At 38.1% G+C, this 20,248-nt stretch overlaps 1 protein-coding gene across 1 annotated transcript in view; it reads right to left on the bottom strand.

Annotated features, from left to right (window-relative positions):
• LOC127427584 (EF-hand and coiled-coil domain-containing protein 1-like) overlaps positions 1–20,248 on the bottom strand; it is a 36,801-nt gene that overhangs the window by 3,539 nt on the left and 13,014 nt on the right. Inside the window, exons 3-7 of the mRNA XM_051675252.1 lie at positions 10,619–10,755; positions 10,284–10,419; positions 7,681–7,846; positions 2,791–2,949; positions 1,300–1,369 (exon numbers count right to left, since the gene is read on the bottom strand). Of these exons, the coding sequence (XP_051531212.1) occupies positions 1,300–1,369; positions 2,791–2,949; positions 7,681–7,846; positions 10,284–10,419; positions 10,619–10,755 (668 nt within the window). The remainder of the gene's footprint in view (positions 1–1,299; positions 1,370–2,790; positions 2,950–7,680; positions 7,847–10,283; positions 10,420–10,618; positions 10,756–20,248) is intronic.

Below are 20,248 nucleotides of genomic sequence, written 5' to 3'. Positions count from 1 at the left end.
AGCCATCATTATTTCTTTAATTCAATTCTGTAATGGTTAATACATTTCGGCGCCTGGACAAGGTTACAAACAACTTCCATGTTTGTCAGTATTTAAAAAATCCCAGGAGATCAGCAGTTACAGAAATACTCAAACCAGCCTGTCTGTCACCAACAATCATCCATGCGATTATCTAATCAGCCAATCATGTGGCAGCAGTGCAGTGCATAAAATCATGCATATACGGGTCAGGAGCTTCAGTTAATGTTCACATCAACCATCAGAATGGGGAAAAAATGTGGCTGATTAGATAATCGCATGGCATCATTGTTGGTGCCAGATGGGCTGGTTTGAGCATTTCTGTAACTGTTGATCTCCTGGGATTTTCACACACAACAGTCTCTAGAATTTACTCTGAATGGTGCCAAAAACAAAAAACATCCAGTGAGCGGCAGTTTTGCGGATGGAAACGACTTGTTGATGAGAGAGGTCAACAGAGAATGGCCAGACTGGTTTGAACTGACAAAGTCTACGGTAACTCAGATAACCGCTCTGTACAATTGTGGTGAGAAGAATAGCATCTCAGAATGCTTTTCTGAGATGCGGGTTGGCACTGTTTTGGCAGCACGAGGGGGACCTACACAATATTAGGCAGGTGATTGATCAGTGTAAATGTAAATTGTACAGTGTAAATTGGCCAAAGTGATCAGCACCAATTTGGACTCGACAGTTCCCGTAATGAAGCACTTAATTTCTACAGGCGTTACTCCATCGTAAAATAACTAGCTACGTTAGTTAAGATGATCATAAAAGCTTATGTTGCAATGTTATCGGGAATCCCAGCTTCTGTCCATAACAGCAGCCATAGATGTCTCTTCACCACTAATAGTAAAATGATGATGGATTAATGAAATTACAGGCATGAATAAATAAAACGTGGCCACGATTTAACTAAAACGAGGGAACTAATCAGTAAAATGTGGCCATGATTTAACAAAAACGAAGGAACGAATAAATAAAATGTGCTCATGTATTAATAAGTCATGGGAACGATTTCTTATTTCATGGCCATGATATAAAAATGTCCCCCTGCAAGTCGTGTGCAGGGCTCCGTAATATACAAATAATCATTCTGCTACATTTTTATTGCATGCCAGCAAAGCCAGGTGATTTATTTATTTATTTATTTATTTATTTATTTATTTTTTTTGGAAAAGCTGATCAGAGTATTGGTGTGCATGTAAACATGCTCAGTGGTTACTGGGTTTTATACGATCATTGCTGGCAGGTTAAAAGTGTTGTGAGGTTTTGTTTTTTTACCATGTTGTGGATCACTGCAAGACTCCAATGTGCTCAGCAAAATCTTTCCCAGAGATCTTCTAGAGACATTCTAAAACAAAAACAAAACTTTGAAGATTTAATTTTTTTTAATATATTGAAAAATATAAATAAAAAATAAATACTTTGTCCCACTTAATTCCGTGTAAAATTAATAAAGAAAATAAATCAACCAGCTTAAAATCTAAATCACTGAATATACACAGAAAGTACTATGCAATGGCATAAAACGTTTCACTTTGTAACAACAATATACTAGTATTATAGTCATATGATCATTTTGTGCACATAAAAATGTATATTATTTCAGCAAATCAGATCTATTTAAAGGAATAGTATTGGTACATAACAAGTTAAGCTCAGTTGACATTAATGTGGATTTCCAAAAAAATTTATAATAATAATGGGACTCATGCCTCCTTTTCTTAAAGAAAAAACAAAAACAAAAATAAAATACAGTGTGGCACTTACAATGGAAGTGAATGGGGCCAATTTTTTGAGGGTTTAAATGCCGAAATGTGAAGCTTATAATTTAATAAAAGCTTTACATGAATTGTTCTGTTAAAACTCGTTTATTAATTGAGCTGTAAATATGTTTAAATTGACGTTTTTACAGGAGTTTTAGGGTTTACTGCGTTATGTCATCATGGCAACAAAGTTGTAAAATTTGATATATCTTTACGCAGCAAAAGTTAGTAAGCAATTTTATCACTAAAATCCTTTTAACATGCATATTGTTTGCATCTTGTGGCTATACTTTTTAAACCATGAGTATTTTAACATTTCCGGACTGGCCCCATTCACTTCCATTGTAAGTGTCTTACTGTAACACAGATTTTTGTTTTGTTTCAAAGAACAGTGGAGAGGGGGCCTGGGTAGCTCAGTGGTAAATGACGCTGGCTACCACCCCTAGAGCTCGCTAGTTCGAATCCCAGGGCGTGCTGAGTGACTCCAGCCAGGCTTCCTAAGCAACCAAATTGGCACAGTTGCTAGGGAGGGTAGAGTCACATGGGGTAACCTCCTCGTGGTCGCTATAATGTGGTTCATTCTCGGTGGGTCGCGTGGTGAGTTGAGCGTAGATGCCGTGGTGGATGGCGTGAAGCCTCCACACGCGTTATGTCTCCGTGGCAACACGCTCAACAAGCCACGTGATAAGATGTGCGGGTTGACGGTCTCAGACGCGGAGGCAACTGGGATTCGTCCTCCACCACCCGGATTGAGGTGAATCACTCCGTGACCACGAGGACTTAAAAGCTCATTGGGAATTGGGCATTCCAAATTAGAAAACAAAAAACAAAAAAGGAACAATGGAGATTCACAGGTCAGGATTGTGGGGTTGGGAAAGGACTGAGTGGCCACTGTGTAACGTGTCAGAGCATGTGTTCTGCCCACCAGGCCATGTCTCCAGCTTTTGAAATGGGGCTGGGCTTAGTTGAGACATGATGAGTGTGACATCCCCACAGATTCACTGACCAGTTCTCGCAACTGCTGCAAAAGCTGTAGCACATCCATCAGTTTCTCCTCCACCAGAGAGAGACGCACCCGCTCTGTCTCCAGCATCTGCAGCTCCAGGTGGAGCAGCTCCGTCTCCTCTGCCTTCTGTTGTAGCTCCTGGACCAGGGCATCCCTCATCTGCAGACATACACAGGTGACCTTTGACCTTGTGCATATTTAAACACTAAGCTCCAAAGCCTTTTTCCAACACACAATGAACTCCAGGTTAGGAGAATTCTTGCCAGATGTGCTGATAGCGCATAATTCAGCTGAGGCACATAATTTCTCAGACAGAACTACAGTAGTTCAGAAATGCTTGTTTCTGGCCTGTCTGACCATATGTCAAAAATCCACATCTGCTGCCTGCAGTCGAGTTAAGGCTGGCCCCAAACTGGTTATGCCCAGAATTGTTTTTGCCTTTATTCCATACATGTGTGTGGCACCAGTCTTTTAAAAACACTGCACTAACGGTCTCCTATAGCTGCACACGTCTACATAGTTCATGTCTGGTGCATTGCAACCGAGCTGTGTCTAACACAGGGGTTCTCATCCCTTTTTGGTGTATGACCCAGAATTAAGGCAAAGTAAAGTTCATCCAAAAATGAAAATTCTGTCATCATTTACTCAGCCTCGTGTTGTTCCGAGCCCATATGATTTTATTTCTGCCATGAAACACAAAATGAGATATTTAAGGTTGTGGCGACATTTTACATACACACAATCCCCTGAGATCTCTTAGATCATCAGATCAGAGGCAGTTCTGTACATGGAAATGCCTTGTTGATGAGAGAGGTCAACAGAGAATGGCCAGACTGGTTTGAACTGACAAAGTCTACAGTAACTCAGATAACCGCTCTGTACAATTGTGGTGAGAAGAATAGGGTTGGCGCTGTTTTGGCGGCACGAGGCGGAGCTACACAATATTAGGCAGGTGGTTTTAATGTTGTGGCTGATTGGTGTAAATCATTCTCTCTACTATTATTCTGACATTTCACATTCTTAAAATAGTGATCCTAATTGACCTAAGACAGGGAATGTTTTATACGATTAAATGTCAGGAATTGTGAAAAACTGAGTTTAAATGTATTTGGCTAAGGTGTATGTAAACCTCTGACTTCAACTGTATATATAGCTATACAAATTATGCCAGAATAAAAAAAAACTTGATACGCATGATGTTCTAACAATGGAATTTCCATTCGATTTTCTGACCAAAAAAATTGCTCTAATAACAAAAATACAATTACAAATATTTAGGGGGGTATAAACTAGTTTTTCCAAAAAATATCATTAAAATTAATTAATTATAATTTCTCCTAGAATCAATATATTTTTAATAATTTATGTATTTATACACTTGGAACCCCTACAAACTAAAATTTACTGAATCATTATCATACATTCTTCAGTATTGTTGATTTAGTTTCACTGTCACTAAAGCCTTATTGTTGTCAATCAGAAGAACTAACTGCGCACTCGTCTTGCCCTTTCAATAAAACATTGCCATGTACATTTTTGTCTGAAAAGAAGAAATGCAAATCATGATTATGCTATTTATGTATAAATGCAACTGTATTATGGTAGGTATTTCTAAATAAATGAATAGATGCAATTATAAAACAGATGCCATTATCTATATAAAAAATTGCATAAAAATGCATTAGTGCAATTCCACTATAGTACATTTGCAACACAGCACATTTTTCCATTGTGGTACATTTTCTCAATTTTCAGTATGTCATTTTACATTTTCTTTGCAATTTTGCAATTTTCTTTATCTAACTATGTTATATACAGTTGTGCTCAAAAGTTTGCATACCCTTAGAGAATTGGTAATATATGTACCATTTTTAAAGAAAACATGAGTGAGCAGGCAAAACACATTTCTTTTATTTCTTATGGGATTCATATTCAACTGTAGGTTATAACAGAATGCCACAATCATAAAACAAAACATGGCAACAAAGAAAAAAATGAAATTACCCCTGTTCAGAAGTCCGCATACCCTTAGTTCTTAATACTGTGTATCGCCCCCTTTAGCATCAATGACAGCGTGCAGTCTTTTGTAATAGTTGTCTACGAGGCCCCAAATTCTTGCAGGTGGTATAGCTGCCCATTCGTCTTGGCAAAATGCCTCCAGGTCATGCAAAGTCTTTGGTCTTCTTGCATGAACAGCATGTTTGAGATCTCCCCAGAGTGGCTCGATGATATTAAGGTCAGGAGACTGTGATGGCCACTCCAGAACCTTCACCTTTTTCTGCTGTAACCACTGGAGGGTCAACTTGGCCTTGTGCTTAGGGTCATTGTCGTTTCATTCACTATAGGCCTTGTTGACCCCTCTCCAAACATAGCGCTTATGGTTGTGACCATAAAGCTCTATTTTGGTCTCGTCACTCCAAATTACAGTGTGCCAGAAGCTATGAGGCATGTCAAGGTGTTGTCGGGCATATTGTAACCGGGCTTTTTTGTGGTATTGGCGCAGCAAAGGCTTCTTTCTGGCAACTCAACCATGCAGCTCATTTTTGTTGATGTATCGTCGTATTCTGCTCCTTGAAACAACCACACCGTCTTTTTCCAGAGCAGCCTGTATTTCTCCTGAGGTTACTTGTTGGTTTTTCTTTGTATCCCGAACAATTCCTCTGGCTGTTGTGGCTGAAATCTTTCTTGGTCTACCTGACCCTGGCTTGGTATCAAGAGATCCCAGAATGTTCCACTTCTTAATAAGTGATTGAACAGTACTGACTGGAATTTTCAAGGCTTTGGATATCTTTTTATATCCTTTTCCATCTTTATAAAGTTCCATTACCTTGTTACACAGGTCTTTTGACAGTTCTTTTCTGCTCCCCATGGCTCAGTATCTAGCCTGCTCAGTGCATCCACAGTGAGAGCTAACAAACTCATTGACTATTTATACACAGACACTAATTGCAATTTAAAAAGTCACAGGTGTGGGAAATTAACCTTTAATTGCCATTTAAACCTGTGTGTGTCACCTTGTGTGTCTGTAACAAGGCCAAACATTCAAGGGTATGTAAACTTTTGATCAGGGCCATTTGGGTGATTTCTGTTACCATTATGATTTAAAAAGGAGCCAGACAACTGTGTGATAATAAATGGCTTCATATGACCACTATCCTTAAATAAAAGACAGTTTTTTTGCGTGATCAGTCATATTTTCAAAATCAATGCCAAAATCTCACAATTTCTGCCAGGGTGTGCAAACTTTTGAGCACAACTGTAGGTTGATCAGTTAACATCAACTATCTTAATATCTTATCAAAGATGCAGCAAAAAAAAAAAAAAAAAAAATCATGATGTAGAAGAAACATAAAAATATGCTAAATAGAGCAATTTGTGGAGCACCTGTAAGGGAAAACTTGTCAAACTGGAAAACTCAAATGTCATGTATCCCTAAAGGAGCATATTATTGGTTACTGCCCTTTTATTTCCAACAATGCATTGTGTTAGCTTTTTCTGAAACGTGATAATTTTTTTTTTTTTTTTTTTTTTTTGCCATATGGCTTAGCTACACCATATCATACAACAAGTTAAATAAGATACAGTTCATAAAATTCTCCCGCATCCGCATCTCTGGCTACCCCAAAGTTGAGAACCTCTGGTCTAACAGCTGCATTCTTAATGTCTGTGTAATTGTGTAACACCTGGAGGTTTATTCCTGCGGTCATCTCAGGAAAACACAGCTGACAGGCTGTTCTCATAGGCATGCACACAACCACACATGTGGGTGTGCCCACTGCTGTTAGTGGCTGGTTGCTTGGGTGGGAGAGTGAGAGCTATTCCGCTCACTGTGGCTTCTCTTTGATGCCCTTCATTCTCATAACAACCGCTCAGTGGGCAAGTGCCTTGTAATCCAATTTCACACCCCTGCTCACGAAAGCAACCATGAACATAAAAGTGAAACAGAACAGAGAGTCCTGTAGTCCACTTGGTGTGGTGGTGATGTAAGAAGAATGAAAGAGAAGGAACAGCCAAAGTTTATTTGGATGAACTTGTGCCCCTGCATACTAGCATATCACATTAAGTAATTATTGAATTCTTTTATGCATATTCTAACTGCTGACTGTACACTGTAAAAAAATGTTTTGTCAGGTAATGTGTTTCATATGGTAATGTCTAAATTAACTGGTTTTATTAACGTCAAAAATATGATTTAATATGAACTAAATCAATCTGAATACATTATGCTTTACCAACAGAAGTAATCTTTAAAAGCCAGACCAGAAATAGATCCTTAAAGTAACAGTTCACCTAAAAATGATAACTCTCTCATCATTTACTCACCTTTATTTTGTCATACTCATATGTAACTAACTCTCAATATGCAAGTTGTTTCATTTTGGTTTGTTATAGTCTTTACATGATCACAGTTCAGAGTTTTACTCAGAACTGTTGAAATCCTAGTATTCAGAAATTACTAGTTTACATATATGTCAACGCAAAATAATGCCAAATGTATCCATGTATGCTTTGACACACACACACACACACACACACACACACACAAAAACCTTTAAGTGTTGAAGCTGCTGCTGTTTCTTTTTTTTTTTTTCATTAAGTCACAATGGTCAAGTGGATGTCAGTGCTTTAAAAAAAAATTCAATTTGCAAATCTAATAAATAGTTCAACAGACATGAACAGCTTTTACCAGTCAGAAGCTGATCATTACAGTAATTCCAACATGACGTGAACACAGCATTGCACAATACTGTATTTCATTTAAAACTTTATCACACTATTACACTAATGAACTCTTGTATATTTTAGACATATTATATATCATAGTTCTTCCAACCATCACAAGCTGAAAAAAGCATTGCTCGAATGCTGCGCTGTCTTGAGGTGTCATACCTGGTCTGTGTTCATCTCTGTTCTTCTGGCCTGACTCTCCTTCAGCTCTAACTGTTTGTTGAGTCGCGTGACCTTCTCCAGCAGCTCAAGCACAGCCGTTTGACTCTCTTCTGTGCGAGAATCCCCGAAATGAGACAACAGCTTCTTTACTGCTTTCTCATCACACCTGAGAGCACAGAAGCCACAAACATGACAAAAGTGGGTCTTTGAAATACCTAAACAAAGTACAATGGAAAATACTGTATCAGTATCCTTCCCCATAAGCCAGCAACTCATTTTGTTGTTTGAATGTGTGAGTCTACAAAGTAATTGTAAAATAAATTGTTTGTAAAACCATTATTATGTAAATGTACCCATTGAATTCAATGGGATAATTTATGTAAGAATGGATTCATGAACAATTTGCTTGTGTTTCATCAATAAGGCCCACTGAGCGAAAATACAAGTAAAAATTGTCTTTGGTGTGACTCGCCAGTTGGGCGTTAAACTTATAAGGAAAGTGCAACATAATCACTGGTTGAAAAGACATGCAAACAGTCTACAACAAATGAACAGTAATAAGTTTATCTCGAAAAGTTTTTTTCCCCTCCAGAATTACGGGTGGTGCCAAATATGTGAATTGAAGAACAAAAACACAAAGTGTCATTGCATTTTTGCGACTGGTGCATTTAAGACTTTAGCAAGCACAGCTTCCCCTAAACTTTCATAAGAAATGCGGCAAAGACAACTATCATATACATACAAATAATCTATATAAAGTACAAATTACTCTTTGTGCATTTCAATATTTTATTGAATAAAAGTGTAAAATATCACACATTCAATATCACGCTGTTTGTTCAAGTAAAGCCGGCACCACTCCGATTTTTCCAGTGATTTTCAGGTGTGAGCTTCATTTACATAATTGCCGGAGAGCAGGTGAGAGATGGAGTGTGCTGTTAGCGTTTGCCAGCAGGAGGTTGTCAATCCCTTGACCTTCGGGACTACCTGCTCAGTTCATGACTTTAAAAACTGAAAAAGCACATCAAGCCTGCTTGAAAAAATCATTCTGTTGCCGAGGAGGGCTCTTCTGTTCTCTTCAAGTGACAAGTGAGCTTCTTTTACTGAAGAACTGACAGGATGTCAAGCTGATCTGAACCTTTTCATCCGTGATCGCTGCATTTCATCATGAACGCTGAGTGTAATCCATTGTGATTCTGTCACTAAGCATTTTTCCCCTACACTAAAATGACTAATGAAATCAGAAAGCGGAGACACTACAGTCTGTTTTCATTTAACGTAAATTCTTTACTTATTGAAAGCTGCATATCGACATCAATCACACACAAGTTCAGTTACTCCATGAATCCCATCCTAAGGCACTCTTTTGCAATTGTTTATGCTCACGTGTTACTACTGTTGTTACTGTATTTCGGCGAGCTCCACATGACAGGGAATCAGAGAGAGTTGTAGTGAGTTGGTATGTTTGTCTCCCCTCCACCATTATTAATTGACCAGTTTCATGTGATGTCACTGTATGACCGTGCCACCATGTTTGTGACCAAAATTCCATACACCTTCAGTGTGCTGCACTGTGGAATGCGACTAAAGCCGGTTTCTAAAAATAGCCGGTTTCTATTTATAAATCTCAAAAAGGTGATTCTGTTGTACAATTACCAGAGCCAAAATGTAATTTTTCTTTCAATAAAGTTTTATCTTTTAAGAGACACAGCTTCATTTCACGAAAGTCAAGCAGCGATGAAGGGGGAGAGTAGATAATAAAACACTTGTGGGTTGTTGCTCATTTATTCAGACATGTCAGTTATCTGTACACATGTCAGTTATATCTTATATCACTCTACGGAAGAGAGCAAGATCTGAGCAAAACAGTCTGCAAATGTGACACCCCTGGCCAAAATGGAGTTGTATGGAGTCTGCTTGTGTGGCATCAGCTTAATGCAATTAGCTTTTTCTATATGAACATGTCAACAGAAGTACCATGGAGTGCTTATTAAAGTCGTGCTTTAATGGGAGTCTATGGCAGATACCTGTACCATTTAAATCAATGGGGCAAAAGATCAATGTTTATTGGACAAGAGGCTCTAAACGTGCCATTTTGGGTCTAGGGGGACTTCTTGTGCACCATTTGCATTTGATCTGCACCTGATTGCCAATTTGACAGTGGAATTTCGATGAAAGTATTTTTGTCCTGCCTGGAAGCCTGGCCTTTCTATATGATGATTGGCTGATCTCTCGAATGGGCAGGACTTTGCAAGTCATTTCCAATGACTGAAGCAGTGATTTTATCTAACATAACACATCTTTTTTAGCCTTCATAATCAGATTTTTTTGCCTATTTTGTTGCAAAAACAGGTTTGAGCAGTATATGATGCTGTGAGTGACACTGGCACTGCTTGTCATAAATATTCAAGCAAAAACATAAACAGCTAAATAATCCCCTTGTCATAGGTAAAACATTTTATTTAATTTTAAATTAAGAAATATTAATGCCCAGTAAATTCTTTAAATTCACCTGGTGTGGCAAGAAGTTACATTTTGACACTGACTCTAAATATGGCCAGCATGTAAACGAGTAATACGGACAGCATGCTGGTTGATTGTACCTGTCTCCACAGCAGGAGAGTCTGGTGAGGATCCTCTTCACCTCATCTATCTGTCTCTGCTGTTCTCCGGTCCATCTCTCTTCCTCTTCATCAGACGCCGCCTGACCCTCCACTGAACGAAAAAGCTGCTCCTCCACTACAAGTGTGGTGTATTGCCATTAAGTGTGATTCATAGTTTATAGACATAAATCTGCATTAGTGCACTTTAAAATATTGCCTAATTTAAAACAATGAAAAGTTCTTCAAAATGTGTTTGCGGAAATGCAAATGTCAACTATTTACGTACTGCATGTAATTAGCTAATAAAAGTTGAGTAATGTCAATATTTGGCTTACTGGTGTCTGCACGGCCCGTTGGTGAGCGCCGATCTTGTTCTGTGTCTAGGCAACAGCGCGGCGCAGTCCGGCTGACCCCATTATATTGCCTGTCCTGTTTGTTGACGAAGGGAACTGATTTTTTTGACACCTCAGATCTGCAGAGAAGAAAATGAAATTAAAAGTCAAAGTAGATCAGATTTTATTGAGTAGATCTGGTTTCATCTTGCTTAGTTCAATGCATTAACCTAGTAGCAGCAATAAATTGCAACAACTTGGTTCAGTTAATTTAAATGTGCATTAAGTTTGATCCTGCATATCATTACAACATATAAAACAAAGAACATTGTTAAAGAGAAACAATGATTAGACAAATTGGGAGTTGCTTAATATTTATCAAACCTAACCAGTTAGTCCAAATATCCTTACTTAAATCGTTATTCCGGATTCAATTCAAGTTAAGCTCAATTGACAGCATTTGTGGTGTAAGTATTAATAACCACAAAAAAATTACACCGTTTCTTTAAAAAAAGCACAAATCTGGGTTACAATGACGCACTTACAATGGAAGTGAATGGGGCCAATTCATAAACGTTAAAATACATACTGTTTCAAATGTATAGCCAAAAAAAGACAACCAATATAGATATTAACATGATTTTAGTGTAATAAAATCACTTACTAACCTGTGTAAAGTCATCCAATTTTACAACTTTGTTGTCATGATGATATAACACTGTAAACCTTAAAATCCCAGTAAATGATGATTTAAACAACTTTAAATCTTAAGTAATACAGATGTTTTAACAGAAGAATGAATGTAAGTGCTTTTCTAAGATTCTAAGCTTCACATTTTTGCCTTTAAATGCTTTTTTGTGAAAAATTTTTTGCGGTGATCAACATTATTTTACAAATGCTTTCAATTGAGCTTAACTTGTATTGAACACAGAGTATTCCTTTAACACCAAAGAAGTAAGATGCCCTTCCACAAGCATCTGAATACGTTAATTGGTTCTTGTGATAAAGCTGCGAGCAAAGTTGGTTGTGGGTAACCGAAGCCAGGCATGGCGACAAAAAGATAATAATAACTACACTCACTGAGCACTTATTAGGAACACCTTTACACCTACCTATTCATACAATTATCTAATCAACCAATCGTGTGGCAGTAGTGTAATGAATAAAATCATGCAGATATGGGCCAGGAGCTTCAGTTAATGTTCACATCAACCATCAGAATGGGGAAAAATTTATATTTTTTGCATGTTTTTTGGTGCCAGATGGGCTGGTTTGAGTATTTCTGTAACTGCTGATCTCATGGGATTTTCACGCACAACAGTCTCTAGAGTTTACTTGGAATGGTGCCAAAAACCAAAAATATCCATTGAGCGGCAGTTCTGCGGACGGAAACACCTTGCTGATGAGAGAGGTCAACAGAGAATGGCCAGACTGGTTCGAGCTGACAGAAAGGACACGGTAACTCAGATAACCCTTCTGTACAGTTGTAGAAAGCAGATTTGCATCTCAGAATGCACAACATATTGAACCTTGATTGGCGGATGGGCTACAACAGCAGAAGATCACATTGGGAACTTTATTAGGACCATAGTGTTCCTAATAAAGTGCTTGGTGAGTGTATGTTTAACTTGACCCTAAATGTATCGTGCAAAATGCATGATTATACTGAAAAATACTGTATGGCTGATATAATTTTTACCACCAAAGTTTGTATGACATATGAATTTAGGCCAGGCATTAAAAGTACATAATTTGACTTTGAAATAATCACATTTTGAACATCTCCAGTCATGTCAGGCAGCTATAACTGCAAAAGCAATCGATTATTTTTCTGTCGTTTTAATGCAACCATTTTTCTGAGCTTTGCGACAGATGAAATGCGATAGGGGGCCTTCATGAATCAAAGTATAAATGTTTCCAGATGACAATGTCTAGCCTGCAGGAAAAAAGTTTAAGGCTTCAGAAATCCATTTGCTCCAGCAAGAATTCCAGAGAGTTGAAAAAAAGGGAAAATAATTTCAAGCCGGGTGCATTCATGCATATATCCTGCTGCCATGAGGAACTCTTTAGTGTAGAGAGCGGTCATAACTATAGACCACAAAATCATACTTCGGTACACTTCGATTTCGGTTCGGAGTGGTATGCAGTGTGTAAGGTCAATATTTGGAATCCACATCGTGGGATGTGTGGGAACAGAGGTGGATTGGTTAAAGGTGGGTTCGGGGTCTGTGATGACTACAGCTGCAGAGGGGGAGTAGCAAGGAGACCCTAAACAGGCTGGCCAGGGTTGCTATGGGAACCTGTTGACATTAGTATGGTATTATGGTCTCTAAGCATTGTGATGACATGATTGCAGATGCACAGGCTAACTGGAGTTTATTTGACAAAGTTATTGCACTGAAATGATGTGTACTGTACAAAAGAAAAAAGACTTTGTGCCTCTTAAAATGCAGGTCATAAAACTTGTGCTACTTTTGCTTAATGTCACAGTTAGTCTTGTAGATGCGATTAGAATTGTATACATGACTAATACTGCTGACAGGATCTGCTTTCTGTAATTACTTTTTGAATGAGATTCAAAAATGAAGATGAGCTCCTGAAAATACCCAGTAACCCACAGTCTGTAGAACTGGGTGAGTGAGCACACATTGAGAGCAGTTAACAAAGCTCTCTAGAGAACACACTCCAGACATTTGGAAGAAGTCTCACTATTAGTTCCAGGCGACATGCACTTGGCCCCTTTCAATAAAGGGAAACAATTCTGGACAGTGTAGAATGGAATGGTTGCATAAGGGTTATAAAAATGCCATCAATATACAGTAAGAGGTAGGCCTAAATATTGGAATAATGGAAAGTGGACAGGATATGTTGGTGATAAGAAGGCGAAGGGGCAAGTTTTATGAGCCTGATTCTAACTTACACATGAGTGGCACAGTTCAACAAGTAGTGTATTGAACTCTAGGCCATGCCTCCAACAAAATGTTAAATTTAATATGCAATATGTAACATCCCACATACATTACAGATGCTGAAACGATGGCAGTGTTTTGAAACGTATGCATAAAACATACTTAAACGGGCTGTTTAGGAAACATTCTGGTTCTACAGTAATTTATAATGTGCGCGCTGTATGGCTTTCACAGAGAGAGAGAGAGAGAGAGAGAGAGATAGAGTGAGAGAACAGAGGATATGTCTGCATAACAACAAGCACATAGACCAAATTTGACAGAACAGCCATCTGGCATATGTTAGCCCGCCAACTGACTTTTAATTCTGTTCATTTTGAATCCATCTCCATCGTATTCCAAACATCCGCCTTAAACTGAGCAAGGTTATAATTTATTGAAAACTGACAGAAGGCACGGGAATGAAGCGGTATTTGTGAGAGCATGAATTGATGAACTGACATGCTATGCTAGATATATCTCTTTGCGATGCAGAAGTAATTTAATTTAAACTCCAAGCACAAGGTTTTATGCTCTACACATATTGGAAACTAAAGAGAGGCTTTAAAGATTTGGCCATGGGGCCTGACAGAGCATCCACTCTCCTCATTTCTTTCAGTGGAAAAGTGGAGATGGATTGGACATTTCCTGAACTGTCTGTACAGGCTGTACTAGTATCTGAAACACTTAAATGTGTTGCCTGAAGCACTGATAAGTGAACCTCACAATGCAGGTGCTGTAATTCCAGCTAAAAGCGAGCTTGCCGAAATGTGAAACTTTTAAGCAAAGATGATTTCGGCTGCTTGTTTCAAACCCCTAACCCTGAACACATAATTCATCTTGCATTGTTTGTTCACAGACATTAATTATACCTTAAAGTAATAGTTTGAGGGTGAGTATTATTCACCCTCATGCTATCCAAGATGTGTATGACTTTCTATTTTCTGCTGAACACAAAGATTTTTTGAAGAATATCTCAGCTCTGTAGATCCTCATAATACAAGTGAATGGGTACCACAATTTTGAAGCTCCAAAAGCACATAAAGGCAGCATAAATGTAATCCATAATACTCCAGTGGTTTAATCCTTGTCCTCAGAAGCGATATGAAAGGTGTGGGTGAGAAACAGATCAATATTTAAGTCCTTTTTTACTATCAATCTCCACTTTCACTTTCACATACTTCTTCTGTTGTTTTTGTCGATTCACATTCTTCGTGCATATTGCCACCTACTGGGCAGGGAGGAGAATGTATGGTAAAAAATAGGACATAAATATTGTTCTGTTTCTCACTTTCATATCTCTTCTGATGACATGGATTAAACCACTAGTGTCTTATTTTGCTGCCTTTATGTGCTTTTTGGAGTTCTAAAATTTGGTACTCATTCACTTGCATTGTGAGGACCTAGAGAGCTGAAATTCTCTTCTAAAAGGCTTTGTTTGTGTTCAGCAGAAAAAGTCATATACATCTGAAATGGCATGAGGATGAGTAAATGATGAGAGATTTTTCATCTTTGGGTGAACTAACCCTTTAAATCAAGCAGCTTGTTGAGGAGAGGTGTACTATTACTTTTCTAAGTAATCAAAATTACAATTTGCACATCACAGATTATAAAACACGAGAGAGAGAAAAAAAACTCATAGACTTACATTAGGACCAGAATATCATAGAGACTTCATGAAAGGTTCTTTTGACTTGGCCTAATAAACAAACCCCTAGAAAATCCTAGCAACCACCCAGAACACCTTGGCATCGAATAGCAGCTCACAAAAAACCTCTCAGAACACATATAGAGTGCAACAGTCTGGTTCCAGAAGTAAAATCCCATTCATTTTTTCAAAAGGGAATTTAATTTCAATGATAACTTCTTAACAATAACTTTTAAAGACAAACCTATGTGCTTCTATTGAAGCCATGAATCATGTTTAGTAAATAAATTACCAGTGAAGAACTACACTACCCATGATCCTTAAGAGAAAGATCCACCAATCAGAGAGTCAGTTACTTCCACGACACTTTTGCTGTGTCTCGTCTTGTCTCGCATACGTCATCGAGGCTGTCTTGTTTCAGAAAAGCGAGTAGGACACTCCGAATGCAGCCTTCGAATGCGACCTTCTTTCATGGAAATTTGGAGGATGCATGAGGTGTATCCTCCGTGGGCACTCACAACCCATAATTCTTTGCTTCAACGGAAATGAACATCATTTGTCTTAAAAAAAAAAATTACACCAATTTGCTAAAAAATATGATGTTCAAATGCAAGTAATGTTAATTCCCAAGTTGAAGACGGGTGCAGAGTATATCATTTGTATAATTATAGTAATATATAATTAAAATAAAGTATAATAGACTAAAAGAACATCTGTAAAATCTGTTTTATTTTCTCTCTACATCATTATAACCTTCTTAAAATTTACCTCATCATACATTCCCTTCCAAAGGGAATTTGCTCCCTTCTCACTCAAAGCCCTCGTGCTTGTTAAAGAGTTGCGTGCTGTCATAGCAACCATGATAAGTTCTGTTTCTGTTTGTCCTACGAAGGCCTTCTCGTTTAAACGAGGCTTGTTTAAAGGAGGATGCTTGGTATACTGCAGCCTTCAAAGGACACGTCCTACCTAGTGTGCAACCTTCGAAACGAGACACAGCTACTGTGATTTATGCAATCGAGTCGGTCTCCCTACATTCTCAAACTACTAATGTATTTGTACTGTATATATCTGAATATTTAGCAATAAAATACAAATAAAAGTAGTTAATTTAATTTTAATCAAAATATTAAAATCAGTAGTTTTATATTTTTACATTGTTTAAAAAAAAATATTACATAATTCACAATGCTTCATGGGATTGTAGTTCATTTTTTAATTAAAGATGGTAAGTGCACAGTCTTGTACCTTTGTCTTTTGTCCAATTTTAAAAATACTTTATGCTTCAAATCAAAGTTTGAAATGTTGCGATTCATCTCAGAGCTGGTTGGTTTGGTTCAAGGCCTAGAACTCAAGTAGGATTATATGAAAAACCTTTGGAAAAAATTAATGGGAAAAACACACCTGGAACCAAGACGATTTAAAAAGTGGGCAGGCACTGTTGCATGCTATTGCAACCACATAGCAATACCCAGGAAAACCACAAAGCACTCCCAAGCATCGTGGTGTTGAGTTTTGCAGGCTAGCACCACTCACACCTTCTTCAGAAAAATACATGTTTTGAGACAAATAAGCAAAAGACAAACTTGCTATAAGCACTGAGCTACAGTATAGCAGGCTTTCTTCCTCTTTTTTTAGTAGAAAATTAAGGGCAAGTTACAAAACAGATGCAAGACAGAACTGTGGCAAAGTCTATATCTCATTAGTCTGCATATCACTTCAAGATTTTGGCTGCACATCTCTTGCCTTGCACAGCTCTCAGGACACCAAACATACTCTATTTTGGTGGTCAAGCAGCTAACAATAGGTTTCTGTATCTTGCGACTATTTATACTGGACCGGAGTGATGTAATAACATGGGGCGACACCAGCTGTTTGTGGTTAAGACGTGCACTTCCTGTGTTTATTACAGCGGGACCTGAACTTTCAGACCCCCTCTCGCACCCAGTATACTTCAGAAGTATTTTGTTGGAATGAAGGCTTGTGTATTTAGAGGGATGAGTCAATATAAAACAACAACTACAAGATAAAACACATAAATATCTTGAACTAAATAAGATTAGGCCTGCCAGGATGCTGCAAGGTCCTTGATAAATGCTGATACAGAAATAATTTTATCTTGAGTATACAAAACAGATGTCCATAATTAAGAGTAGACACATGGTAACATGATACCCAGTAAAGTAAAACTAAAGAGGCTGACATGGAACATGTGGATGTACAGACATCGTTGATTCTTCCATTATGGTCTGAGGGCTCAGGCACAGGAATTCACTCAAACTGCTGGGGGTGCCGCTGGGTGTCTGGAACCTTGAGATTCCGAATGAAACCAGACGGTAATTAATCAGAGTCCGGAATTTTTGTTACTACAAGGGCGGCCCCAGTAAACAGAGCTTTGAAGGAGGCATGAACATTGTTTACATGTCTTTGCAAGTCATAAACATGAAATTGAGTAACACTGGAGAAGAATCCAAATGGATTTAAGCAGACAATTCCATTTCTGAAAAGTCAAAGTGCTTACAAGGAGCAGTCCTTCCTAGAGGAAGAAATTGTTCAAAAATGCAAGAGGTTTCGAAGAACGTTTCTTTTCCCACAAGTTAGCAAGGTGTGCAGTTTATTAGTTCTGAGGTCTACAGAGCTAGAGCATCAGCTGGCCAAGAGTGGGAGGAGAATGGAAAGAGAATGGAAAAAGTTCCAAACTGAAAACGGACTGTCATGTGGCTAGTGTTTGAAGCCTTCACAAAACGAACAGAGAGCTGGAAAAGCGTTCAAGGTCTTGGGAGTTTTCAGAGTTCTCAGAGTAAAGTGCTCATGAAACTTTATAAGAATAGTTCCCCACAAATGAAAATTCTGTCATCATTTACTCACCCTAATATTGTTCCAAATCCATATGACTTGCTTTCTTCCATGGACGAGCTCATAAACATAGTCCATTTCAGCATATATGCTATATTCAACCTGGCCTCATAGTCACGTAACTATGCCTACATCTTTGCTAAATTATTTTTACACGGCTCATTGTACATACAACAGCAGTTACCTGGTGAAATGAACTAGAGGCACTACAACAGCAATGTGTCTGTTTCAAAACCTAGTGAGCGTCCTCCGGAGGCAGTATTTTAAGACATCACAGGCGCGCTCCAGATGAGAATGCTGTCCTAAAAGGTAGGTATCTTAATTATGCTGCCTCTTAAGATATTTCCTTTGGCCAAATTTTAAGGTAGTGTCGAATGTATCCTTCCTCGGGTATGCAATCACAGAATGCACCGTGATGAGCTCGGCGGAAAAATAAATCCAAGATGGCAGACGAAGTGAGAGAAATTTACATTATAAATATACTTATAATCCATTCAATACTGAAAAGTATCGATAAATAACAGTTTAATATGACACAAACCGACTATTTATAAAATGTAAATATATCAAATGTGTGTGTTGTGCATATTTAGGCTCATTAGAGGATCGCGTTGTTTCTCTTGCGTCACTTGTATTGAAATCATTTCACATCGAGTGTCCCATGTGCTGCACATGAGGAGTGCTATTTGAATGATGCACGGAGCTGCCACCTATGTAGAGCGTTGCAAATCAGTCTCTAATCAGGCATCATTTCAGTAAGGATGCTACCATAGAAGACAGCTGCCTATGTAGGCAGGAGACAGCAAGGAAGCTCACTAAGTTTTGGAACAGACCCAATGACTTTTATTCACTTCACACAAATCAAGAGTAAAACGGCAGATTATCACTACATAAGCATGTACTTTTCACCCTGATTCTCACACAATGCTATCTGATGACATCTAAACACTTTTACAATAGCCCAAGACTTCAAGTTCAAAGGTCATAAATTTTAATGTTTGCATTACATAACTAATTACATTTATAAACTTGTTTAGGCATGATCCAGTTGCGCAGTAACTCAGCCATAGCAATGTAAAGGACTGGGGTACGAGACCTGAAGAGCATGCGAGTCAAAACGTGAGCCAAAAGTACCATAGAACCACCACAAAATGACGTGGTTGCTTAAGCAATTGTGATTTTCACCTACACTATCTGTTAGGTTTAGCTTTAAGGTTTAGGGTAGGGAGGTTGTTTTTTGTTATTTGAAACTCAATAGAGCATTAACCAAAAAACTAATATATTTGGAAGAATCTTTAACTCGCTTTTAGCGCCACACAGTGGACATTTCACCTCAGAACTGGTGCGATTCGTGTTACTTTACAAAAATGTTGCCACAGTCACATAATTTTCATGAGATCAGACTGGCTATACATCCAAGTCTTCTGAAGCCTAGAAGCTTTAAGAGTTTTTTTAAGCTTTAAAGCTTATGTCCCCATTCATTGTAAATGCATGGAAAAGAGCGACCAGTGGTATTCAGAATATCTTCTTTTCTGTTGGACAGCAAAAAAAATAAAAAATAATAATAATAATAATAATAATAATAATAATAATAATAATACAAAATAAAAATAAATAACGAAATGGCATGAGGGTGAGAAAATGATGACAACTTGCTTTCCTTTAATTTCTTCCATAGAAAACATTGGCGCCCACAAACGCTGCCCTATAACGACCTTGTAAGAACAACATCTTTCTGAGGTTTCATCTTGTTGTCATTTGCTTACCTTCTTCCGACATAATACAGGGGATTTTAAAAGGACTGTTCATAACAGCTGTCCAACCCTATTATTTTGTGTTGAGGTAGTATAGGTTACCCGGACACATTTCACGTAGGTTGGCCACACTGTAGCTGAAATAATAGCTCTCTGAATAATAACAGATTATTTTTTAACAGTTAGATGGCCTAACATTTAACAGGTCAGTCTCTGTGATGCCAGCAGTGTTGGAACACCCCCAAGGCACAGACCTTTTGATAAATGCCATGTTTTTCACCTGGTGTAAATAGAGGGGCATAAAACATGTCTGAGCTGCATGATACATAGAATAAGATGGTGGAAATTCATCTCTCTGCTGAACAAACAGCTGAGTGTTTGCTTGTTCCTCCAGATGGCGGCTCCTCCCCCTTTGTTCCTCTCCCACCGTCTA

The sequence above is a fragment of the Myxocyprinus asiaticus genome, chromosome 37, assembly GCF_019703515.2.
Source record: "Myxocyprinus asiaticus isolate MX2 ecotype Aquarium Trade chromosome 37, UBuf_Myxa_2, whole genome shotgun sequence".
Taxonomy (NCBI): domain Eukaryota; kingdom Metazoa; phylum Chordata; class Actinopteri; order Cypriniformes; family Catostomidae; genus Myxocyprinus; species Myxocyprinus asiaticus.
The sequence above is the reverse complement of the archived record's forward strand: the minus strand, read 5'-3'. Positions and strand labels throughout refer to the sequence as shown.